The sequence below is a fragment of the Balaenoptera musculus genome, chromosome 2 (assembly GCF_009873245.2).
Source record: "Balaenoptera musculus isolate JJ_BM4_2016_0621 chromosome 2, mBalMus1.pri.v3, whole genome shotgun sequence".
Lineage (NCBI taxonomy): Eukaryota > Metazoa > Chordata > Mammalia > Artiodactyla > Balaenopteridae > Balaenoptera > Balaenoptera musculus.
In genome coordinates this window covers 71,318,975-71,344,677 of record NC_045786.1, presented here as the reverse complement: position 1 = coordinate 71,344,677, position 25,703 = coordinate 71,318,975, and the positions used below count along the sequence as shown (strand labels likewise).

At 49.5% G+C, this 25,703-nt stretch overlaps 1 protein-coding gene across 8 annotated transcripts in view; it reads left to right on the top strand.

Annotated features, from left to right (window-relative positions):
- TLN2 (talin 2) overlaps window positions 1-25,703 on the top strand; it is a 450,559-nt gene that overhangs the window by 388,194 nt on the left and 36,662 nt on the right. For 7 of the 8 annotated variants that reach the window (XM_036843236.1, XM_036843229.1, XM_036843234.1 and 4 more), the window contains 7 exons: window positions 1,811-1,930; window positions 9,199-9,345; window positions 14,904-15,070; window positions 16,024-16,207; window positions 19,931-20,056; window positions 20,258-20,374; window positions 22,558-22,743. In XM_036843236.1, the coding sequence (XP_036699131.1) occupies window positions 1,811-1,930; window positions 9,199-9,345; window positions 14,904-15,070; window positions 16,024-16,207; window positions 19,931-20,056; window positions 20,258-20,374; window positions 22,558-22,743 (1,047 nt within the window). The remainder of the gene's footprint in view (window positions 1-1,810; window positions 1,931-9,198; window positions 9,346-14,903; window positions 15,071-16,023; window positions 16,208-19,930; window positions 20,057-20,257; window positions 20,375-22,557; window positions 22,744-25,703) is intronic. The other variant, XM_036843237.1, reaches the window with a different exon arrangement.

Genomic DNA, 25,703 nt, shown 5'->3' with positions numbered 1-25,703 from the left:
AGATATAAATGGCATTGAGAGACAGTGAATGCTATCTTGATAGGTTAAAAAGTTGTACAAAAAAAGGAAAATGTTGTCCTCAAAGAATTAATATAAGTACCTAGTAAGAAAGTTCTTAACTTCTGAAAGCTCCTATGTCACAGGATAAAACTGAAAGATGCCTCTTTGATGCTACCACCTAAGCCTGAGTTGGAGGGACCAGACTGTGCCACTGTGTGGTTCCTGCCCCATCAGGCCAGGCACCTCTCTGGATGGTTTTGTCATGTAGTCATGTGTCCACTAGAGGCTGAGCTTGGACCACAAAGGCTTCCCTGGCGGCTGCGGCTGCTCATTCTTAGAAACTCTGCGGTTGTGCCAGACTCACTGTTGTTGAGAAGGACTTGGGCTGGGGAGGGAGGAAGGAACAGTGCCCATCTCAGCGACTGGGAGAAGGCTGGAGCTGGCCTCGGGCTGGCCCTGCTCAGGAGAGCTCAGGGGCGTCCCAGCTAGCCCGGCAGCCCGACGGTACTGATTTCTCCAAGCAGGGAGCACAGTGCAGCAGGGTTGAAAATGTCTCCAGTGGCCTCAGGGGTTTCTGGAATATCTCCTGGGCCAGGTTCTCAGCTGGGCTGTCTTGACCCTGGGTGTCCATGCACTTGAGGAGCCCAGCCTGGGGCTGCGTTGCCGCCCCTGGGCTGGCTGGCCAGGGCCCTGAGGGGGTGAGTGTTCCCCCCACCACAGTGGGCGGCCCCCAGGGTTGTTGTGCTCCTCGTGGCACGGCCGCGTGGAGCAGCTGTTAGCATAGCCTCGTGCTCTCGGGGTGCGGCATGCATTCCTTGGGAACCCACACCTCGGCCCGAAAGCCTGTGACATTTCCTGGTAAACATGCCTTGAACGGGCCCACATTCCCGCCCTCAATGGATGTGGAGTCATTTAACAGGTTTTTGTTTTTTTTTTTTAAGTCCTTTGAAATCAAGGACTTTAGATGCCACAAAGAGAGAGGGAAGTATCGTCATCCAGAGCGAGAGAACAGGCGGGGCAGAGGGAAGCCTTGGACCCAAGAGGGACATGGATACCTTTCTGGGTGGTGGGTTACAACTGCCCTTGTGAGTTCTAAGAGGCATTTTTGTCAGAGGAGGAAAAACTAGACGTGAGGATATTAGCTAGGTAGGGTAAGTGGAGGTAAGGTTTTCTATCACACAGGAGGAAAATACAGAATATCTTGAGAGTAAAAAGGCAGAACTTGACCATTTAGGCTACAGTATTCACTGAATCTGTGGCTGAAACATTGTCATTCTTTGGCACAATGTTTTTACACAGCTGAATTCTGTGAGTTTCTTCCACCAAAACGTTAGGCTTACCCATCACTTCAGTCACGATTTCCTCATGATCCTGTCCTTGTGCCCTCTCTCGGCGGTGTGGGACCTGCTCCTGAGTCCCCAGAGACCCGATCAGCCCGGGAGCAATGTGTGACCAGGGCTGGGCCCCCTTGTGGTTTCTCTGGGGGGCTCCCCTGGTAACCCCACGGGGCAGGGCTGGTGGAGACTGCTGCTCTCACCTCCCAGAGAGTGGATCCCGAGGCCCGGCCTCCACGCTGCACGGCCTGAACCTGAGCATGTTGCCTTGACCTGGCCGGGAGCCGCTGGCCTGTCATGCGGGCGGCAGCATGGGCTTCGCTTGAACTGCCCTCTCCAACGTCCAGCCCCACACGCAAGCCACAAGCTTAAAAGTGAATGAGACCCTTTGGCTCCCAGTGGTATTAACACATGGTTCTCATGCTTTTCTCTGTGTGTCCCTGTGTGTCTGTGTCTTGCTTGTTTTCTTTTTCCAGATGACTAAGTCGGTTACTAACCCGGAGGAGTTGGGAGGACTGGCTTCACAAATGACCAGTGACTATGGGCACCTGGCTCTCCAGGGCCAGATGGCAGCAGCCACGGCGGAACCAGAGGAGGTCTGCCACCTTAAGTCCCTGTTTTAAGAAGCAAACCCACACTGGTGCCTGCTCCCGGGGGGACTCTTCTCTGTAGCTTAGCTCCACTCCGGAAGACCCCAGCCCAATAGCCAGAGGCAGGCGTAGTTCCCTCTCCTCTTGCTGCCAACCCCCCAGGTTCACACCCAGCAGCCCCATCCCGTGCTCCAGGCTCTCTGTCCTTCCTGAGGCCGCCTGGCACAGATCTGGGGCCATCTGGGGAGGTGGGCTTTCAGGACTCTGTTGACAGTGTTCTGCCGGGTCTCCCGTCCCCCGGCCCCATCGCCTGATGCCAAGGGTGGAACATACACTGCCATCCTCCTCTTACTTCCTACTCCTGCTTCTCAATCCCCCTCGATTATTTGTATGTTTTCCAAAGGCTGACAGAAGTATTAGAAGAGCCAAGTATGGGATTCAGCTGCCCCTCCCTTGAGAAAGGGCTGTGTAGCCAGCCTGCTTTCATGAAACAAAGTCTTGCCCAAATATTGTTGGCAGCCACTTAAGAACGGGCCCAGATCCCTGTCCCCATAGCCCCATACCCATACCCCCTGTGGACTCCTTGTCCTTACCTACCTGCCTTCCCTAAACTCACTTTCCTTAATGGCCAACACAGACTCACCTCAGAATGCCTGCCCTCGTAGGAGTCTTAAAACGGCAAAAGTTTGACTCCAGAGGCCACTTACTAAGAGGTCCCATATCTAATACCTCTGAGAAATCGAGTGGTTCATTGGCAAGCATGCAGGGTGGGTAGAGCTCTGGGGTACCTGACTACACCTGTATCAGTGTTAACACATGGAAGGGGCCTGGGCCCGAGCTACTGCATGGTTCCCTAGAGAAAGAAAGCCCAGCCTGCAGTAAAGAATAATGGAGTGAATTGCAGGGACCCTGGGAAAACAAGGTAACTACATCCGTGAAGTTCGGCAAGGTGTTTATGGAGGGCGAACCCTGTTCATGACATGTCGAAACGAACCAGGCTGGCAAGGCAGAAGGTTGGAGCTGGTCTTCCCTTCTCCTTGCGGTGATAGACGGTGTCCCCAAGTTACTCAGTGCTGTTTCTCCTGGGGGTCAGGTCTAAGCATGTCTTCACCAAGACTCCCAGCAGCACTACAGAAATGAAGACCCAGACCAAAATCACCTTCTAACGTATGTCATAACAATGCATGTAAATGGGAGTACCATATGTATGTACTGGCATACATATATATCCAGCATGGGATGACTTCAGTTTCTAACAGTTGCCTGCATTTTGAGATTTTAGGATGATTGAGTAATTAGACTGCAGCATGAATAATTCTATTTGCCATGAGTCTGTCAAGTCATTACCAGGAAAGAAAAATTATCAGAGACCCGCATAAGATTCTGTGGATTTCTTTACACAGACCCATCATTTTTTTTTTTTTTAAGACTCCCTCTTTTAGTAAGATCATCTGGACTCATAATTCGTTTGGTTAACATGTAATTTTGAATTTCAGAAACAAGCATAAGGGAACTTCTGTTACAGTAAGGGAAAGTTTGGTTGGACAAAAGGAAGAAGTGTTTCGCTTTTCCAGAGGATTGAAAACTAAAAGAGACTGTGATTGTGGGGGAGGTTTGGATCTCTGTCTCCAGAAATCTTTAAAGATGGAATTTACATGTGTCTTCCTTGGTTAGTTTCACCGCTGGCCTGCCTGCCTGCCTTACTGAGTGAAGACCTAGCGATTTGTGGAGCCATTTCCACATCTGAGTTCTTATGAGCTACCCCACCCCCTGGGTGAAACAAGCAATTTTCTAATTGCAACCCAGACCACTAAAGCAAAATACAAAAGAAAGCCAAAGCAGCCAGGAAAGAAAATGCATTGCTAAAAGCACAATAGCAAGTTACTTTAGGTACTGGCCCTGCCCTTGTAGCAGCTGTGTTTCCATTAAGGTTTCCCCTTTTCACGGTTACATCTTGAGATGTGTTTTACATTCCAGACACACAAGCAGTGTGACCTGGAGTGAAAAGGAGCAGAAAGAATATAAAATTACCAGTGGCTTGCAAAGGAAAATTCTTTGTGTGCATTTGCCAGACAGATATTTGGGGGAAAACTGAGAAGGTTAGGAGATCCCTGAAGCAATGTAGTTTTTTTATTCCAAGCCTGTGGAATTATTTGTATACCCAAGAGGGCCCTACATCACAGCATGTGAAAATATTTATATCCAGGGCAAGTAAAAAGCCACCCCCTTCACTGCGGTCCTGCAGTCCGCTGTGCCAAGTCAGCATTTTGGTCTTTTCCAGAATGTGACAATGACAGGAAAAGTCCTAGCTCTGCCCTCTGCACATCGAGCTGGAGCTTTATCTGCTCGTTTTTCCATGGAAAATTCAAACTTTTGCTAATGTCCCTGTGATAACTTCTTTCCCCAGAAAAGTTAAAACCCTCCAATGGCTTTGCAATTTATGACGAGTTTCCTCTTAAAAAAAAAAAAAAAGAAGAAGAAGAAGGGAAAAAATTTAGATACCGTGAGCCACAGGCTTCTAAATGTAAATGCCGGGGAAAAGGTGTAGTGACGACGGTGCCGTCTCTGAGGACACGTTGCCATAACCACTTATAATACTGCGTCTTAAAAGCTGGCAGGAACATTTGTCAGGAGCCTGTGGTGAGAAGCACAGGCCTCTCCCCCCAGATGAGATGGCTGTCTGCTCTAGACTTATCTAAAACTTTCCACTCCAAGGCACACTTTCTGTAGGTGGAAGAGTGATGCCCTGCTTCTGCTCTACACACTGGTTTTTCCTGCCATATTTTCTAAGGAGAAACTGTGGTTTGTCAGATAACATCCATTCTTGCCTTTCCAACTTCCACAAGCTCTCCCAGGCAAATTATACTTGACCTGGTTTCAGATGTAATTGATCTTAAAGCCTGAGAATAATCTGTACGTTTTGTTTAGTTTTAGGCAGTACAGATGATGGATCAGTTTTTCTTAGACCCCCTCCAATTGAAATGAGAGCCAGAACTTCATGAAGGCCAGGCTTCTAATTTCCCTCAAGGCACAAAACCAGGAGACAATCTTCTCCATTTTACTTTTATTTGGGCAGGAAGGGGGAATTGAGGGTTTTTCTTGAGGTTCAAGTATTGCTTTACTCAAGTTGCCAATTTCAAACTCCCAAGTTTTATGTCTTGGAGCAACATTCCTTTATAATAAATACTGGTGGGAAGTTGGATCATTGAGGGGGTGGGGGGTTGGGGGCTGGTCATGTTTGCTGAGAAGTTTAGTGTTGCTTTGAGAAGCTTAGCATTTTTAAAGCCCTTATCTGAAACAGCCTTAAAAATACATTCCCTTCTAGGATGTTCCTCCAGCAGTACAAAATGTTCTATGAAATTGCAGTAACGTAGAGTATGTTGATTCTGGGGTCCTTCACTTAAGTGCCCTAGCTAACCCGTGTGCCCGTGGAGAAGGGTAGGAATACACGAGCTGTTCATCCAGTCGATACGGCACAGATACTATGCTGGGCGCTGGCCCATATGCCCCACAACTGCAAGTGTGTGAGGCGAGAATCATCCATCCTTCCCCATTTCACAGATAAGCAAACCAAGGAGACTCAGGGAGCTCTGTGAAATTGCCCAGGACCACACAGCTGCAACAGTTAGTGTTGAAGCCCCCTTTTAAATAACTTTTTGGAATAAGTGAACGTTTCAAGTAAATAAAAAGGTAACAGGTCGATATGTAGAAAAGTCAGGATTCGAACCCAGGTTTGTCGGGCATCACAATCCTTGCTCTTTGCCCTGCGCCAAGCTGCTGCTTTTCACAATAGTGAGCATTCATGTGTCACTTTCTACTTGCTGAGACTCTGCACGTGTACCTTCCATTTGGTCATCCGCAGCCCTGGGAAGTGGGCAGGGCAGGTTCTGTGTCGCAGGTGAGGAAACCAAGTCCCCATGAGGCTAGTGTGCTCCCCCAGAGTCTGGTGGCCAGGAGAGGGCAGAGCTAGAAGCAAGGCCTGTGGTCCTTTCTGCTGCCCAGGTGGGTGATGGGTTGAGAGCAGGGGTGGGGCTGGCATCCTGCGATCCCTTCCTGTTACATTCAGCCCTCTGAGCCTGTGAAAATAAGCGAGTGAAGCCTATTTCAAAACTAGTCCTTCATAATACCGTATCTCTCCTGCATGCGTCCATATAGGGTCATGCAGCCACATCTGTCAGAGGTCTGTGTAGCCAAGCCTCAGGGGGTTCTCCCGGCATGTAAAAGGTAATCGTGTGACCTGGCACAGACTGAGACTCCAGGACCAAGCCCTGGGTTGACTAAGGACTCCAAAGCTTTTGCAACGGTTGCCATTTGTTTGCTTTCATCCCTTTGCTTTCTGGTGCTGGTCTTCCTCGGGCTTCCTAACTGGAATTGCATCCCTGATGACCACCGTGCCAGCTCCACGGCTGCATTTACAGGATCCCTTGCTACATGCATGATGTCATCTCCAAGAAGGAGGCTGAGGGTCAGGATGTTGGGCTGTGTTTTTATAGCGTAGCCTTTTGAGGGGGCTGAGGGAGAATGAGAGTGCGGTGGGGTTGTCTCCCACTGTTTATCACATCTGTCCATAGGTTTCAGGTTTGCGACAGCTCAGGAGCGGGTGCCTTCTCCCTCCCACCCCCGGGGTGATTGGGGAGCGACTTAGGTGGCCTGTGGTTGTCCTAGTGCCCTGTTCTGCAAAGAGAAAGCTCAGGCTCGGCTCCGTGCAGGGAGCAGGAGGGGTGCACGGAGAAGGCTCTTCCAGAACCTGGCACAGGTTCGTTCTTTTCTGGCACGGTGGTTTCATACCCCCGACCCAGCGAGGTGCTCTGGAAGTTCTGCGTCTGTTCGACTCAAGTTTCCCTTTTTAAACATAATGTAATTATTTATATAAAAACTGTTAGGAAAAGCAGCATGGGCTCTTGAACGTATTCTAGGCCAAAGTGGTAACCCACTGGGGGCCACCCGTACCTTACCCTGGGCCGGTGGGTGGCTCTGTGCAGGCCTCAGGCTGGTGGAGCGTCTGCCCTGCCTCCTGTGGTCGCGGAACCGTGAGAACACTCTTCCCTTTTGCTTTATGCAGGGAGCACGATTCTCCACCCTGTGCTGCCAAGGCAAAATGCAGAAATGAGCTGGTGGCCGAGGCTGTAACTGGCCTTCATAACCCTGTCTTCGGATCACCGAGCTTCATTGTTGACTTTGGGGGTCAAGGATATACATTTTAACTCATAAAGGAAGAGTATAGTAATAACAAATTACTTCCATTTTATATGTTGAGGTTCCGTGAGCGATTTTATTGGGGGGTGGGCAAGGGTTCTGCTGCTAAGTGGAAAAAAATCAAATCAGAAAAACACTGATCTGATTGGGATTGACATATATACACTAGTATGTATCAAATAGATAACTAATAAGAACCTGCTGTGTAAAAAAATAAATAAAATTCAAAAAGAAAAGAAAAACACTGATCTAATGGATAGAGCACCATGCTTGGGATGAAAGATTTGAATTCTCCTCTGGCTTTGCCAGGGACTGGCTGTGTGATCTTGGGCTAATCACATCACTTCTCTGGGCCTCAGTCTCTTCATCTGTAAAATGGGGAGGCTGAACTCATAAGGTCTCTTTTATTTGAAAGTCTGTGAATGTTTCTTCCTCCATTTCCCCCTTACTTGACTTCCCCATTGGCATCTTATCCTTTAGAGACCTGTGCTCATCCTTGACAGCAGAGCTCTTGCCTTTGGGTTAGCTCTGACCCTTGAGTACTTAGGGTTACACTGTATGGGTCTGAAAAGCCTTGAGAGCCTGGTTGAGTTTAAAACTTCACTGGGGCATCCCCCTGCTTCAGCTTGACCTTGTGTTTAAATCAGTAAACATGCCCAGCAAAGAGATATACTTAAATGGCCTTGCCACTGCGTGGGCTGAATTCAAGCCTCTCTAGTTCTCAGTGGCGGTCTTGATGCTGCGCTAGTCCAGATCTGTTTTCAGCGCTGTCGGGTTGCATGATCCTGGCATGAAGCCCGTGTCGTATTCCATGTGGAGATGGTCAGCAAGAAGCCCTGCCTGATTGCAAAGCTTTTGTAGTACCTGCTCATGTATGAATAGAAGACACCCCAAAGAGCAGAAGCTCAGCTTCCTGGGTCAGGAGAATGTTTTACCAAATGGACTTAAACATCCTTCGGGCCTTAAAGGGTTAAGGGAATAACCTTTTTCCCTGAAAGCAGTGTGTGTTTCAATAATAGAGTGAGCATTTGCAGCCCTCTCACTCCTGGAATCGCCTTCCCTTAAACTCTGACTCTTGGGATGAGGTTAGAATATAGTGTCCAGGTGGCCCAAATTCCCAGGTGTGTGAATTCCCAGGTTCTTTTAGTAAGTCTTCTTGAGAAACGCTGGAAGGATCAGCACACAGCCTCTAGCTACTGTGGATTCTTGAAAATAACGCTTAGCTTAGAGGTGTTTTGTTCCGTGTTTAGTTGCTTACTTGGGCTGTATTGATCAGACAAACATGAAAACTGATGTGAAACAAAGCCAGAAGAATGCAAGCTTTGGGCAGTGGAGGTGGAATTGACTACACCACAGAGACAGCTGGCACCTTATCCATAGTGGAACTTATTTGGCTTCTTTCAGGCAAAGTACCTTTTATAATCACACAACCCAGGGGTCATTAAAAGAATGCACGCCTGCTAAGCCGGCAGCTCTAAACATGTAATTTTTTAAGGAAACCTCAACCTGGCTTGCTAGAAAGGGAACCTGGGCCCAGCATGGTTACTCTCGCTCTATGGGACAGCTGAGGAAGGGGGCGTTCTGGTTGGTAAACCTGGCAATTTTGCAAGAATCTGAACACTTTAAAATATGCTTTATACTAAAGCTATATATTCTGAACTTCTAATTACCCTCTAGGGCTTTTGTGAGAAATCAATGAAATTAAATACATTAGCTGCCTCAAAGAGGCCCTGACACACGGTAGGGGCTCAATAAACACTGGTTGAATGAATAATCCCACAGAATTCATCTAATTAACATTCTTACCTAGTGGCTCAGGATATAGGTAAAGAAATGCACCAGAAAAGGTAACAAATATTATTAAGCTTGCTTACTAGGGGCTGCGGGTATTTTACAGTCTCTAAAACAGGAAGCAAAATCAACCAAATTCCATAGTTCACCAAACACAGACTCCTAATAGCAGTGGAATTTTCCCAGCCAGGCTCCCCTAGGATGTAAGAGAAATTTTCCACGTAGGGAAGACCTCAATGGCAGGGCCATCATGCTTCCCCCTCCCCACCCCGGACTTGCCTCCACAGATTGGCTTCCAGATTCGCACTCGGGTGCAGGACCTGGGCCACGGCTGCATCTTCCTGGTGCAGAAGGCGGGGGCCCTCCAGGTGTGCCCCACGGACAGCTACACCAAAAGGGAGCTGATCGAGTGTGCCCGCGCGGTCACGGAGAAGGTAAGGAGCAGCCCTCAGGGCAGGTGGGACCCGCCGAGACCAGGGACAGACCAGGAAACTAAGCCAAAAACCAGCCAGCTGGGTTAGGTCTGATCGTCTTCCCTCCCACCCAGGGTCTCCCCAGGGCCGGGGCACATCAGGCAGCTGGGGGTGATCTGTGGTCCTGAGAAACTGAGAGCGTGAGAGGGACAGTCCCACAGAGGTCAGGGCCCTGGCGGTCAACTTGGAAGTCTCTCCTGTGGACAGACTGGCCAGGTGGTGTCCCAAGTCACAGTCAGTGCCAGGAGCCGCTCCCTGCAGCCCCTTTGCACACTTTTGCCGCCAGGCTCCCTTCTCAGAGAGGCTCCCAGGTGCTGGGGGTGAGCAAGAAGGACCCACAGCTCCTCTTTTGTGACCTCTTTATTTCCAGATGAGACAGTGCAGTGAGGAGGGTTGGCACCCGCGAAGTCACATGGCACCATGACGGGAGAGCAGGAGCTGGCAGGAAGTTTTCTGACTGTCGGCAGCTGTTTGTAGAGAGAATCACATAGCGTAGTGCATGGGACTCTAGGGTCTCAGCTAAGCTACTTCACCCTGCCAAGCCTCAACCTCCCCATCAGTAAAGGGAGGATGAAGAAAGAGAATACCTGGCCTACGGGGTGTGTAGATTACATGCAGCGATACGGGTCAAAGAGCCTGGCACAGTGCCAGGCACACTGTTCAACGCTTAGTAAATTCTAGGCGCTGTTCCCTGTCTCTCTGTCCTCCAACACTCCCTTCTCCCTGGAAGTTTTCCATGGTTCACAGCGCCCCGTTCTGAACATCCCTTCGTTCCCAGTAGTTCCTTGACTCTCCCACAGTTTGCTGATGGTTTTGCTTGGCTTATTTCTCAGAGTCATTTTTCAGGGCAGCTGCTGTGCAGGCCGCTTGAGGTGCCGGCGGCAGCATCCGTGCTTTGCTGGTGTTTCCCTCTCCTTCACTTGGGTCGCAGGACAGAGAGCTCTGCACCATTGAGAAGCTTGGCAGCAGGACTTGAGGGGTGGGAGGGGAGACCCTCCCCTGGAAACTGCCTGGACAGAGGCTGCTCTGTACGAGGCCCCTTGCCACAGCCGGACGTCAGTCTCCCGCAGCCCACAGGACTGTCCAGGCCTCCCTGGCCTCCCCAGGATGAGGAAATAAATCTCTCAGCTCGAGGAAGGCGCTCTCCCTCCATTGAAAGCCCTTCCTTGTTGTTGAAGTTACTCGTGCCAGGTTCCCCCGTAGGAAACCTTGGAACAGGAGCACGAGGGAGGGAAGGAGGGGGTCCAAGCTGCGTGGTGCTGGTGAGCGTGGCCAAGCAGCCTGGTCTTCCTGAGCTGGCCTCCGTCTTACTGCTCCTCCAGCAGAGGATCCCTGACCCAGGACACCAGGAGAAGGGTCAGAGGCAGGGGGTGGGCTCAGGCAGAGCATCTAGCCTTTTGGGCAGTTTCCTGCTACATCCCTCTGCCCTGCCCATCTTCTGCCCTCCCACCTCCACCTGCCGTCTTTCTTACCTGTCTAGGTGTGTCTGTGTGATTGTGTCCAGCCAGGAGGGCAGACCCAAAAGGGCAAGAGAGGGGGTGGGTGAGGAAGGAAGGAGGGGGCTTGTGTGGCAGGAAAGTGGGGGGAGGCCTGGGAGATGGGATCCAGTTGTGAAGGGAGCTCAGCTCCTCTCCACAACAGGGGGAGAGCTGTCCCCAGGGGTGTGGTGGGTCCAGCTTGCCTTGTAGGAAGGTGTCTTTAGGGACATGAGGGTGCACTGGAGGGGTGACAGGTGCGAGCAGAGGGTTTCTGGCGTGGAAGGCACTGGAGTGAACACCTTAGCCAACCTGCTGGTGGCAGATGATGGTGCGAGGGAGTGGTGGGTGGAGAGTTTACACGAGGGGGTCCTCTCTGGGGTCCACTATGAAGAACTTCTAGACAAGAGGCAGCCGAGGGAAGGAGTGACAAGTGTTAGCAGAGGGCTGTTCTACAGAAAACCTGATCAGAGGGGACAGAAACAGCCACACCTTTTACGGGAGCCCGATCCTTATCCCTCTTTGTGATTTCAGAAGCATCAAGTAGAGTAGCATCTACCCTCTAGTAAACCCTTATTACCTGCCTAGTAATTTACATGCATTTTTCCACCACTTCCTCCTCCCATCAACCCTGATTGGCAAGAAGTAATAGCCCCCTTTTCCAGATGAGGAAACTGAGACTTGGGGAGGTGAAACAGCCTGCCCAAGTCGTGTAGCCAGCAAATGGCAGTGCTCTGATTCAGGCAGGCTGTTGACTCCAAACTGTGCTGGTAACCCCTGAGCCGCATTGACTCCCGGAGAGAAAATTCACTGTTCTGTTTTGTTTTACCTTTTTTTTTTTTCCAGTTTTATTGAAGTATAATTGACATATAGCACTGTTTAAGTTAGGTTGCACAGCATCATGCTTTCTTATGTATGTCATGAAATGATTACAGTAAGTTAACATCCCTCATCTCATATCAATACAAAAAGTATACATGTCTATATATTTTTTCATTGTGATAAGAACTCTTAGGATTTTAACAACTTTCATAAAGATCACAAAGCAGTGTTAACTATAGTCATCATGTTGTGCATTGCATCCCTAGGACTTTCTTAAAACTGGAAGTTCGTGCCTTTTGACCACCTTCCTTCAATCTCACCACCACCCCACCCTACCCCACCCCCCTGCCATAACCACAAATCTGACCTCTTTTTCTATGAGTTTGATTGTTTTCTTGTTTTGTTTTCATTTTTATTCAATTTATTTAGACTAAAACGAAAACAGTTCACCCATTTCTCCTACCCCTCATCCCCCGCCTCTGGCAAGCACCAGTCTGTTCTCTCTATCTATGAGCTTGGTGTTTGTTTTTGTTTTAAGATTCCACATAAAAGAGAGGTCATGCAGTATTTGTCTTTCTCTGACTTATTTCAGTTAGCATAATGCCTTTGATGTCCATTCATGTTGTCGAAAATGGCAAGATTTCATTCTTATTTATGGCTGAATAATATTCCATTGTGTATATGTACCACATTTTCTTTATCCATTCATCCATCGATGGACACTTGGGTTTTTTCCTTGTCTTGGCTCTTATAAATAGTGCTACAGTGAACATGGGGGCACATATATCTTTTTGAGTTAGTGTTTTCATTTTCTTTGAATAAATACCCAAAAGTAAAATTGTGGGATCACATGGTAGTTCTATGTTTAATGTTTTGAGGAACCTCCATACTGTTTTTCATATAGGGCTGCACCAATTTTTATTCCCACCAAAGGTGCGTAAGGGTTCACTTTCCTCTACATCTTTGCCAACACTTGTTACTTCATTTTGATAATTAACATTCTGACAGATGTAAGGTGATATCTCATTGTGGTTTTGATTTGCATTTCCCTGACAGTTATGTGGAGCATATTTGCATGTGCCTGTTGGCCGTCTGTGTAACATTTTTGGAAAAATATCCATTGAGATATTCTTCCCATTTTTAAAATCAGATTTTTTTTTTTTTTTTGCTATTGAGTTGTATGAGTTCTTTATATGTTTACCAGATATATGATTTGCAAATATCAATATTTTCTCCCATTCAGTAGATTGCCTTTTCATTTTGTTGGTGGTTTCCTTTCCTGTGCAGAAACTTTTTAGTTTGATATAGTCCCACTTGTTTATTTTTGCTTTTGTTTCTTGTGCTTTTGATGTCAGATTCATTGCCAAGACCCAAGACCTATGTCAAGGAAGTGACCAGCTATATTTTCTTCTAGGGGTTTCAGGTCTTACATTCAGGTCTTATATTTAATCCATTTTGAGTTTATTTTTGTGTATAGTGTACGATAATGGTCCAGTTTGATTCTTTTGCATGTGGCTGTCCAGTTTTCTCAACACCATTTATTGAACAGACTGGTCTTTCCCCATTGTATATTCTTGGCTCCTTTGTCATAAATTAATTGATCATATATGAATGGGTTTATTTCTGGACTATCTATTCCATTGATCTACATGTCTTTTTTTATGCCATTACCATACTGTTTTAATTACTGTTGCTTTGTGATATAGTTTGAAATCAGAAAGCATTATGCCTCCAGTTTTGTTCTTCTTTCTCAAAATTGCTTTGGCTATTTGGGATCTTTTATGGTTCCATACAAATTTTAGGATTGTTTGTTCATTTTCTATGAAAAATGCCATTTTAATTTTTTTTTTTTTTTTGGCTGCGTTGGGTCTTGGTTGCTGCGCACAGGCTTTCTTTAGTTGTGGTGAGCAGGGGCCACTCTTCATTGCGGTGCGCAGGCTTCTCGTTGTGGTGGCTTCTCGTTGTGTTGGCTTCTCTTGTTGTGGAGCATGGGCTCTAGACGTGCAGGCTTCAGTAGGCATGGCAGGTGGACTCAGTAGTTGTGGCTTGTGGGCTCTAGAGCGCAGGCTCAGTAGTTGTGGTGCACAGGCTTAGTTGCTCCATGGCATGTGAGATCTTCCCGGACCAGGGCTTGAACCCGTGTCCCCTGCATTGGCAGGCGGATTCTTAACCACTGCGCCACCAGGGAAGCCCCCATTTTAATTTTGATAAGAATTGCATTGAATTTCATACTGGTTTTGGTAGTGTTTTATACTACCAAACTACTATTTTAACAATATTCTTCTAATCCACGAGCACAGAATATCTTTTCGTTTATTTGTGCCTTCTTCAGTTTCTTTCTTTGATGTCTTGTAGTTTTCAATATACAGGTCTTTCAACTCCTTGGTTAAATTTATTCCTAGGTATTCTGTTCTTTTTGATGCAATTGTAAATGGGATTGTTTTCTTAATTTCTCTTTCTGATGTTTGTTGTTAGTGTATAGACACACAATAGATTTTTGTTTATTGATTTTGTATCCTGCAAGTTTGCTGAATTCATTTATTCTAAATTTTTTTTTTTTTATGGAGTCATCAGGGTTTTCTACATATAATATCATGTCATCTGCAAATTGTGACAGTTCTACTTCTTTCCAGTTTGGATGACTTTTATTTCTTGTCTAAAGCTTTTAGCCTTTCACCTTTGAATTTGATGTTAGCTATTGGCTTGTTGTATGTGGACTTTATTATACTGAGGTATGTTCTCTCTATACCCACTCTATTGAGAGTTTTTATCGTAAACGGTTGTTGAATTTTGTCAAATGCTTTTTCTGCATTTATTAAGATGACTGTATGATTTTTACCCTTCATTTTGTAGAAGTGGTGTATCACATTGACTGATATGTGGATGTTGAACCATCCTTGCATCCCTGGAATAAATCCCACTTCATCATGGTGTGTGATACTTTTACTGTATTGTTGAGTTCGGTTTGCTGATATTTTGTTGAGGATTTTTGCATCTGTGTTCATCAGGGATATTGTCCTGTAATTCTATTTTCTTGTGGCATCCTTGCCTGGTTTTGGTATCAGAGTAATTTTGACCTCATAAAATGAGTTTGGAAGAGTTTCTTCCTCTTCTATTTTTTGAGCATTCTTTGCAGTGTTTCCTTTTTTTTGTAGTCTGAAAACCCATGGGTTATATTTTCTCCGTCTTCCACACCCCCTGACATTTCCTCTCTGCCTATAGGTGTCCTTGGTGCTATCAGCTCTCCAAGCTGGGAACAAGGGGACCCAGGCATGTATCACAGCTGCCACTGCTGTGTCTGGGATCATCGCCGACCTGGACACCACCATCATGTTTGCGACTGCAGGGACCCTGAACGCAGAGAACAACGAGACCTTCGCAGACCACAGGTATGGGAGTGAAGGCTGTCCTGTGGGCTCCTGGATGGGGAGAGGTTCAGTGTGGCCTGATGGACTTTGGAGATGCTGCCCAAGAGCCAGAAATGTGGTTATATCCATTTTGATTTCAACAGGATGCTCAAGTCAGGGAGGTGACCCACATAATCAAAATAAGTGCCTTTTCTCAACTGTGAACAGAGTTGTGTTCCAGCTTTGCCTCTCACAGCCTAAATCCAGTCTGCTCCAGCAGAGGATAGCTTTTGGATCTTTTTGCTTTCTAAGCTAAAAAGCTGTGCCCCTGATTTTTTCACCATCCCTCGTAGGACTGGTAGTGGCCCAGGCAGGCATGTAGCTCTTACCTAACTGAACAGTGAAGCTCCGAGCCTGCTGTCTCTCCCGGGCTCTTTAGACTCTTGAGACTCTGCTTCAGAGACTGGTACCAGGGTCTCCGTTTGCTGCTGGAGACCCCACATATCCTCGCCACATGTCCAGCACCTTTCTTCCTCTCTCTTCAGGCCCAGGACTGGGCAGGGGAGGAGATTCCCAGTGCCCTGTCACCCCTTCCAGAACCCAGCCCCTGGGGCTGTGATGTCCAGGGCAAGGTCCCCTGACCCATGTGTCCTCACACGTCCCTGTAACTATGACATATTTTCAGGGATAGTAGGAACCCCAGGGAAGAAGCTACAGGGTGGGGGGAAGGGGGCCAAACTGATGAGCCTGAATCTTTAATTGAAGCTTTACCATTAATCGACTATGTGAATTCTGGGCTGACTTTCCTCTCCTCTCTCCTAATTCTCTTACATGGAAGACGAGAGCCTCCTATTAAGGAGGGAGAAACGCATCACCTCTCTTCTTCAACGCCCTTTAACAAAAGCCCCTAGAAGGGTTTCTTTTCCTCCTGACTACCAGTGACCAAGCTCTGCCCTTTGTCTCTCCTCCTCCCCGTGCTCTCCCGCCTTTCTCAGGGAGAACATTCTGAAGACAGCCAAGGCCTTGGTGGAAGACACGAAATTGCTGGTTTCGGGGGCTGCATCCACTCCAGACAAGCTGGCCCAGGCAGCCCAGTCCTCGGCGGCCACCATCACCCAGCTCGCCGAGGTGGTCAAGCTGGGGGCCGCCAGCCTGGGCTCTGACGACCCCGAGACCCAGGTAGGTACGGGCGGGCCTCGTGGTCCCACAGACACTGTGCGCCAGGCCTCAGAAGAAAGCAAAGGCAAAATAGGAACTTTGGGAGTGGACAACGTGTGCACGGGTGCGTCTGTGCTTTGGGGACTGGTAGGAAGCAGTTATGTAGGCAGGATAGTGGCATGGACTGTGGTGTGGCCGTGGCTATGGAGATAAGCCAGAAGATTTGAGAGGAGTCTGTAAAGAAGACTCAGCCGGGGGGCTTCCCTGGTGGCGCAGTGGTTGAGAATCTGCCTGCCAATGCAGGGGACACGGGTTCGAGCCCTGGTCTGAGAAAATCCCACATGCCGTGGAGCAACTGGGCCCGTGAGCCACAACTACTGAGCCTGCGTGTCTGGAGTCTGTGCTCTGCAACAAGAGAGGCCGCGATAGTGAGAGGCCCACGCACCGCGATGAAGAGTGGCCCCCGCTCGCCGCAACTAGAGAAAGCCCTCGCACAGAAACGAAGACCCAACACAGCCAAAAATAAAATAAAATAAATAAATAAATTAAAAAAAAAAAAAAAGAAAGAGGACTCAGCCGGGCTTGGTAAACGATTGGATGCAGTGGGCGTTGGAGATGAGGGAGAGGCGGGAGGCCGGGATGACTGCGCGTTTCAGGCTAGATCAGTGAATGGACGGTGGCTCCACGTACCCAGCTGGGGCTCCCCGGAGGGAGGGCTGCCCCAGGCGGAGATGCAGGTGAGTTCGGTTTGCAGCGTGTGGCATTGGATGTTCCAGAGAGACACTCAGGTAGAACAAGTGTGTAGGCTTGAGCCTGCTCAGTTTGGGGGATGTGGATGTAGGGGTTATTGGCCGACAGACAGTGACTGCAACCACCGTCTGCGGAAGGAAGAGGAGAAGGGATCAAGGCGGAGCTGAGGAATCCACTATTGAGGACCATCTTCAGGAGAAAGAGATACCTAAGGAGACTGAGAAGCAGCAGCCGCTGGTAGGAGGAAAGCCAGGGGCCTGATGTTAAGAGGAAGGAGTGCAGCAACCCACCAGAGATGCAGCCAAGGCAGCAAGAAAGACAAAGGTCTGAGAGCCAGGCCCAGGGCCATGGAGGGTAGTAGCCACCCAGCCAGGGCTGTAAGTGAGCAGTGGCCAGATGCGGGTGAAGGAAGGAAGCTAGTGTGTATAGACGCCCCACTTGAAAAGTTTGGCTCTGAAGGGGAGGGGAGAGAGGAGCTGAGGGGCAGGGAAGGGCTCCACGCTCTGTGACGCTCTGCTTTGGATTTAGCCACTTCACTGCCATTGCCTGCCTGGTCCTTGGTTCCCCAGCCTAGACCATCAGCTCCTCAAGGACAGGAATCATGGTTTATTGATCTTTGAAACCTACACACCAAGCACTGCTCCCACACATCGTAGATACCCAGCAAAGCAGTTCAGCTCTTGCTGAACTAACAGCCAACCGTGGCCGTCATTGATGGATTCTCCCCACTCCCGAGTGCAAAACTTAAAAATCCCTCTGCTATTTCAACCCCAGTGTGGTAAACACTTCAGTTTTCACTAGTTAAACCATACTCAGTAAACGAGCCTATTCGGCCCATTTGGACAACACTGGAGAGAGAACCTCCTACCATCCAGCGCCAGGGTTGACGACAGCTACTGTTCTGGTGAGCACAGGGCCACCAGCTTTGCTCCCACACGGCTGTGACCCTTCCCTTCCTGATGTCCTCTGCTGGAGCGGAGCTCCGTAAAGGAAACATTCCATCTGTTGGCTTTTTACTCCTTCTGCTGACTTTCTCTTTGATAACATCAGAGCTCAGATTGGCTGCCTCCGGAATGCGAAGCACTCACGGAAGTCTCTGCCTGGGTATTGTTCTTACCCCCACGGAGGAAGGAAGGAAAAGCTAGAAAACGCATCAGTGGGGATGGAACCCACACTTTCACCTAGTCCGGCTCAACTTGGAATGAATCAGCTGGGAGGATTTAAATCTTTGGATACAGAGAAACGTATCGAATTGCTTAGAGGCTTAAACTCCCAAATGGTCTAGATGTCCTAGGGCCCAACTTCTTTTGAGACCGCCAGTGGGAGATGTCCCCTCAGAAAAGTGTGCCCACTCGCTGGTTGCTGTGCGGTGACCCGGGATGGGACAGTGTACGCCAGGTGTCGGCAGCACACCTGCCCGCTGCGCCTCCCCATGGTGGTCCCCACCGTTAGCCCCCCCCTCACGAGCCCCGTCACAGCCCGAGCTGCCCTGTGGTTTCAGAGGTTGACAGAGATCCCGTGCACCCTGTGGGTGAGAAGCCACAGGATGGAGACGGGGAGGGTTGGGAGGCTGGGCAGTCATGGCGTGGCTGTGCTTGCAGGTTCTGGGACGCTAGAGTTTCTAAGACATTTTCACGTCCATTATTCAGTTCATCCTGCCAGCAGTGCGGTAAATGGGCAGGGCTGGCACTGCTCACCCCATTTGTAGATGAGGAGCCAGGGCCATAGAGCATAATACAGTGTGGAGGTGAAGACTGTGGCCGTTGTGATCACACTGACCAGAGTCTGAATCCCAACCTGGCCATTCCCAGCCTCTGCCAGTGTGGACACGAGCAACGTAGTTCCCACTCAAAGTGGCAGTGATGAGGGTTAAATAAGATAATGCACATTGTTCTTGGCTCGGCATCTGGAACATTGCCCTCAACGAAGGGAAGTTGTTGTTTTAGAAGTAGGAGTTGTTATTGTAGCTGCTGGACCCAGAAAACTTAAATGTAATACCCAATATCATGTAATTCCTAAATATGCCTGGTATTTGAGATTCCAAGTCTAACACACAGAAGAAGTGGCCCGTGGTGTCTGTTCAGTTAGAAGAGTGAAGATACTGTGTTCCATCCAGTGTTACATGGGTACGCATCTGTATATTCACTCATTCCGTGAGTATTTGCTGAGGGCCCACTACACGCTAGGTCCTGTCCTGAGTGCAAAACACAACAGACAGAAGACCAGGCCGGCCCTCCTACAGCTTCCATCCAAGTCGAGGAAGAAGACAGATGGTGTATAAGTGAAAAAATAATAAAGTAATTCCACATACTGCTAAGTGCTATAAATAAAACAGGGCAAGCTGAGGGAGTTTCATTGGGGGTGGGCTTATAGCTAGAGTGGTCAGGAAGGGTCTCTGAGGACATGACATTTGAGCTGAGACCTGAAGGATGAGAAAAGCCGGGTTCCAAGCAGAGAGGGGAACAAGAGCAGAGGCCCTGAGGTTGGAATGAGGGAGGATTTCCAATAGGGAAGAAAGACAGACCCACATGCCTATAACATGCTGAGTGAGTCAGGATCCCAGGAACCAAGTCTGGGGATGCAGGTGGACTGTCACGGAGGCCTTGCAGGCCAGGGCAGAAGGCTTGCATTTTATTCTCAGTGGTCTTGGTGACCAGTTCCGGGCACAGGTGCGTGGCATGGCGTCTCGGGGTGTCTGCTTAGCTGCCCTCATCCTTTCAGAGGCAGCTTGTCAGCAGAGCCGCCAGCTAGGCGGTGTTTCTGAATATGCTAAATCTACCGGGGTCCTGCTTTCTGGCTCAGCATCTGACTCCCTTAGGGAGCTTCTTCAAGTCTGCAATCTGGTTTTCCACCCAGCCTCGCATCAGAGTCTCCAAGGGTGGTTCCTGGGGATTCTCCTGTGCTGCAGGTTTGGGAGCTGCTGATGGAGAGCCCTGCTCTTGGGCTGTGTGCTCTGGGTGCAGCCTGCTCAGCTGGGCCCATGCTCTCTTTCAGGTGGTGTTGATCAATGCCATCAAAGACGTGGCTAAGGCCCTCTCAGATCTCATTGGTGCTACCAAGGGAGCTGCCAGCAAGCCCGCCGATGACCCCTCCATGTACCAGCTCAAGGGGGCCGCCAAGGTAGAGTGGAGCCCCAATTAGGGGCAAGCGTGCCAGGGGTGCTGCGGTGAGAGATGCACACTCAAGAGTATTGGAGGATGTGCATCTGAGCTCCTTTCTCACTTAGAGGTGCTGGTGCTCGTGGCATTAGATCCGGAACTAAAAGGAGGGATGGGACCTCAGCGCACTCCCTGTTTTCTCTTGACATCTCTTCCCGTGCAGGTGATGGTGACCAATGTCACCTCCCTCCTCAAGACCGTGAAGGCGGTGGAGGACGAGGCCACCCGGGGCACACGGGCACTTGAGGCCACCATCGAGTACATGAAGCAGGAGCTCACGGTAAGGAGCAACCAGTCACCTCCCTCAGGGTCCACATCCAGCAGCTGAGCCCAGTGCAGCTTCTCTGAGACTTCTAGCGTAAAGAGGTTTTACCTGGAACACCTGAGCTAGGGAGGCCCACTTGCCTGCCTGCTGGTACGTTTGTATCATGGAGACCCCATGTGAAACTGACCTCGGAGTTTGGCTAGGATCAGTTTGTCATTGTAATTAAATGAATTAACGTATGGCTTGGGACCGTTCAGGTTTAATTCCACTAAAATTGCAGCGTGAAACGAAAGTGCTACAGAAGAGTCCTGGTAAAGGGAAAATTCAGTGTAGCCGCTTGGCCTCGCCTTGAGTTTAAATGATGTGTACACTGTGCAGCCACGTAGCCCCTCCTGATTCCCGTTGCCACCGGCAACACTCACACTGCTGCACACGTACGGATTTGGGAGTCTGAGGTTGGCTGTTAGGAAAACCTGGATGCCTTTTCCTGGGACACTTCCCTCTAACGTCAGGCTTCCTTCTGTGTGTGGTGTCTGATCTCAGAGACGCTGACCCCGTGTTCGCTCTTACCTTGTTCCACCGTTGCAGAGCGAGGGTGTCCTGGTGAAACTGTGATTGTCTCCTGTTCTTTTGATCCCGAGACAATTGTGGATTGAATCATCCTTATCCCTAGAAATAGAAATATGCTGAAAATGAGTAGTTTCAAACTGAGATTTCTTTTTAATAGGAGGTCTGATCACAGATTCAGCTTCTCGTTTGGAAGGAGGCGTCTTTAGAGGGTCACCTGTGAGGGCCGCAAGCCGCTGAAGGGCAGCAGTAGAGACAAGCAATTCTGTTGGGTTTTGCTGATGGAGGCTTGGGTTCTCTTGTCCTGTTTTTAATGAATCCAGCCTTGGTTGGTGTTGTGCTTAGTTCTCACACAGAGAAGAAACTAAAACATACAGGCCTTAAGGCTGCTGCCTGGTGCTAACCTGCTTGCACAGGCTGGGGGTTTCTTACCAAAAGTCTGGACACACATTCTGACCGGTGTGGGTGGGCCTAATGGTGGCAATGGAAGCGATTTGAAATTTGGAGCTTTCTTGGGAAATTACAGACACATGGTCGACCTAAGTATACCGATGTGGTTTAGAATTGACCCAGACTGTGCATTTTCATGGACACAGGAGGTTTCCAAAGAAGCGTGTGTCCCAAGGCCCATGTTAGTGTGGAGAGCTCTGTCCGTGTTCATTCCACTGTAGCATTCAGGGGTGGTCCTGGGCGGCCTGACGGTAGCTGTTCATTTTTAGGGGAGTAGTGATGTTTAACAGTGGTTGGCACATGGCAGGGATGCTGGCTGGGTCCTCCTTTCTGCTTCCAGGAAGACTTCCCTGCTGGAACGTGGCTGCCTAGGGCAGAAGACAGAGCAGCCCCACCTGGTTCGGGAGTCCTCATGTACAGGGACAGCCAGGGCACCCATCACTCATGGTAGAACCATGGCAGATGGGCTGGAAGCAGAAACGGCTGGCTTGACTGGCAGGTGGAACTTTAAAGTGGGATATTCACTTACCATGGCTAATTTATTTCAGCTCTAAAGGTGTGTGTGTGTGTGTGTGTGTGTTGTTAAATAATTCACAGTGTCACCGCGGCACACTCGACCTGAACACCTCCACACAATTAGGCAGTTATATTTGTAAGAAAGGCTAAGAATAGAAGAAACTGAATGCTTCATTTCCCCCAGCCCCACACCCTCTTAAAGAGAGAGAGCTGAGTCCAGAGCAATGCATCCAGGTCAGTCCTGCCCTGGAACCAGCACCTGGGCTGCGGAGTTTCCGGGAACTACCGAAGCATGAGCAGGAATGGACAAGGAGAACTGGGAAGCCGCACAATGCCCCCCCTACCCCGCCCCGGTGGAGGGGGGTAACGAATACACGCTGAGTGTCAGTTTCCGAAGGCAAACAAGTTAATGCTGTAGATCGTTCTCCCTCCCCACGTTGTCCCCATGAATGCCGAGTACAGGTGTGTGAGGCTTATCCACGCCGGAATCTTGAAAGCAAGAATGATATTACTGTACTCAGATTTCTAATTTCCTGCCATTTGACGGTTTCTTCCCGTGGCTGGCTCGGTTTTCAGACACTGAGCCGCAGCCGGTAGGGGAGGCATAAGTTATTTCTGTCCTTCCCTTTTTGATTTTTTTCAGCACTTCTATTTCTAACTTCCAGGTATTCCAGTCCAAAGAGGTACCTGAAAAGACATCATCACCTGAGGAATCCATCAGGATGACCAAAGGCATCACCATGGCAACAGCCAAAGCCGTGGCAGCTGGGAACTCGTGTCGACAGGAGGATGTGATTGCCACCGCCAACCTGAGCCGGAAGGCCGTGTCAGATATGTTGACGGCTTGCAAGGTAAAGGCCTTGGCGTTGTTTGGGGTGGGTAGGGTAGTGTTCGGTCACGGTTGAGCTGTTGGGTTCAGTTTGGAGAGCGGGAGGGGCTGGCCACGTGTAGAAGGGAGCCGCTCGGTACCTTAACCTGTGTGTGTAATAGGCTACGCGGGAAGGCAGGTGTGCCCGTCAGCCCCTGGGAGGTGACTCTCCGGGGGCAGTTTTGTGTCTGAGAGGGCATGGAGTAGGCCTGCCGACTGACCCTCCCACTTCACCTCTCAGTTCTTCCTAAATAGGCGGGACACCTTCTTACAGGGGCTGTAGTGGAGGCCGCTCTGGCAGTAGTAAAGCAGGCCTGTGGCATTTTGTTCCAGGCCCTTCAAAGGAAAACCACACCCCTCGTCAGCCTGCACCCTTTCCTGCCTCCATAGGTCAGCAGCCATTCTGTGCCCGGAGGGGTGTTGTCATAATTGGGTGAGGCAGTGAGTGAGAGGAACCAAACAGAACGTCAGGGATCTGCCTTTTTGCTCTGTGTGCCAGACGTCTTGGAGCAGCTCTTCTGATCCTTGGGGAGACGGCGGGGGCCGCTGCCCTAAGCCGGTGCTCATGGAAGGAGCTGGGGAGACCTGAGCGTTATGACCTTCCCTTTATTTTTGACCTGTTAAGCCAGAGAGCCGTAAGAGCCTCCCATTGAGCACCTGCACCCCAGCCCTCCACCCTTCTAGGGACAGCTGTGGCCCAGGGACCCTGACTTCTGCTCCGTGATGGATCGATGGCCCCCCTGCCGTGGTGGGCACATGGGGCTGAGCCACAGAAAGGGAAGAACAGCTGTTGCAGCTCGATGTCCTCAGCAACAGGGCCCTTCTTTGTGGTGCAGTGAGTTGTGGGGAGAGCTGGCGCGGGGTCGGACGATGGCCTCTCGGGTTCCTTGGCAAGGGTAGGGTGGGCTGGGGTCCCTGGGCAGAGGCAGCGTGAGGCAGCCAGGCTGAAGGGCTGGGTGTGGGAGAAAGCACCGCATTTCCTGGTCTCCTGGGTGTGGGGGAGGGTAGAGCGTGGGGAAGAGGGGTAGGCAGGGGGGTGGGGGGGGCAGCAGAGGGTGGCAAGAGGGTCGGGCCACTGTCCTGAGGACCGAGTGCACTGGGCCGGGGAGTTTAAACGCTCCTGAGGCCACAAGTACAGTTTTGATGCGCTCAGTGGGATCTGCCCTGGCAGAAGCGATAATTCCCCGAAGGGGTTACGGCCTCCGTCAGAACAGTATTTACCAGGGACTTCCCTGGCGGTCCAGTGGCGAAGACTTGGCCCTCCAGTGCTGGGGGTGCGGGTTCAATCTCTGGTCAGGGAGCTAAGATCCCACATGCCACGGGGCTAAAAAGCAAAACGTGAAAAACAGAAGCAATATTGTAACAAATTCAATAAAGACTTTAAAAATGGTCTGCATCAAAAACAAACAAAAAAACTCCTTAAAAAAAAAAAAAGAACAGTATTTACCAGCCAGATATGGCCTAAAGGCCACCATGGTGTATATGCAGGGCACCTGATAGTTTTGGAAGGGCTGGCATGTATGTTCTGTCGTTCGATCCTAGATGGGAAGGGTAAAGGAATTCTCCTAATGTGATGGATGATGAAACAGGCTTGGAGAGGTGAAGTGGCATGACCAAGGTCACACAGCTGTTGTACTTACAATCAGAACCAGAACTGAAATCGTGTCTTCTGAGTTCCGGGCTAGTCTGTTTCTGCTGCCCGTGGCCTCCCAGCCATAGAGCTCGAGGTCGCTGTGGTTGATGAGTGATGGGTACTTTTGTCTCCACATTACACATGTGAAATGAAAGGGGGAAATGGAAGGCAGCTGTGATTTTCAAGTCTCTTCCCTCACACACGTTCCCGTTTTCAGGGGAGGAGGTTAAAGATTAAAGGACCGGTGCCGTTTGCCCAGCCTCAGGTCCTCACTGTTATCCCACCCTAGATCAGGCCATCCTGATTTTGCAGGACAAAATAACAGCCAGAGCTTCACACGCCAACACCAGACTTGATGACAAGAGTCACTGCTGAGCCCTGAGACTCCTGTTAGGATAGGACTTACTGACACTTATGTTGCCTTTGGTCTCCTGTATTCCCATCCCTTCACAGAAAGGAAACAAGGCAGCTTGCCAGAAAGGGCACGAGGCAGCTTGCCAGAAAGGGCATGCAATAAGAACATATAGAAAGCCAGGGATGCCTACTGGTGGGTCAAGAAGGAACCCTCTGTGCCAAGCAGAGCGCCACGTGGCCATATTTGAACACCACCTTTGGGGCTGAGCAGGGCAGAAACGGAGGCGCAGTAGGTCCCATACTGACTCATCAGAGACAGGATTACGCTAATTGCTCCAGTGGGGATGCAGACTTCCCTACACCCTAAGGTTATTCTCATGTCTGTTTCTTTCTGGTCTTCCTTTCATGTCCATACGTCTATGTCAGATACAATTTTTTTTTTAATGCTTTTTTTTTTAATTAATTAATTTATTTTTTTGGCTATGTTGGGTCTTCATTTCTGTGCGAGGGCTTTCTCTAGTTGCGGCAAGCGGGGGCCACTCTTCATCGCGGTGCGCGGGCCTCTCACTATCGTGGCCTCTCTTGTTGCGGAGCACAGGCTCCAGATGCGCAGGCTCAGTAGTTGTGGCTCACGGGCCTAGTTTCTCCGCGGCATGTGGGATCTTCCCAGACCAGGGCTCGAACCCGTGTCCCCTGCATTAGCAGGCAGATTCTCAACCACTGCACCACCAGGGAAGCCCCTCAGATACAATTTTATATCTCTGACTACAATTAATGTTACATGACTGTTTCTGCGTTACTAGCAGCCATTATAACTGACTCTTTATTGACCACAAAATACTCTGGTAATGAATATACTCTTTCCCCCACTATCAGATGCTTAGATTGTCTGCAGTTTTTTTAAATCATCAACTTAACTGCAGTGAACATCTTTGGGTATATCCGTTTTTCCTACG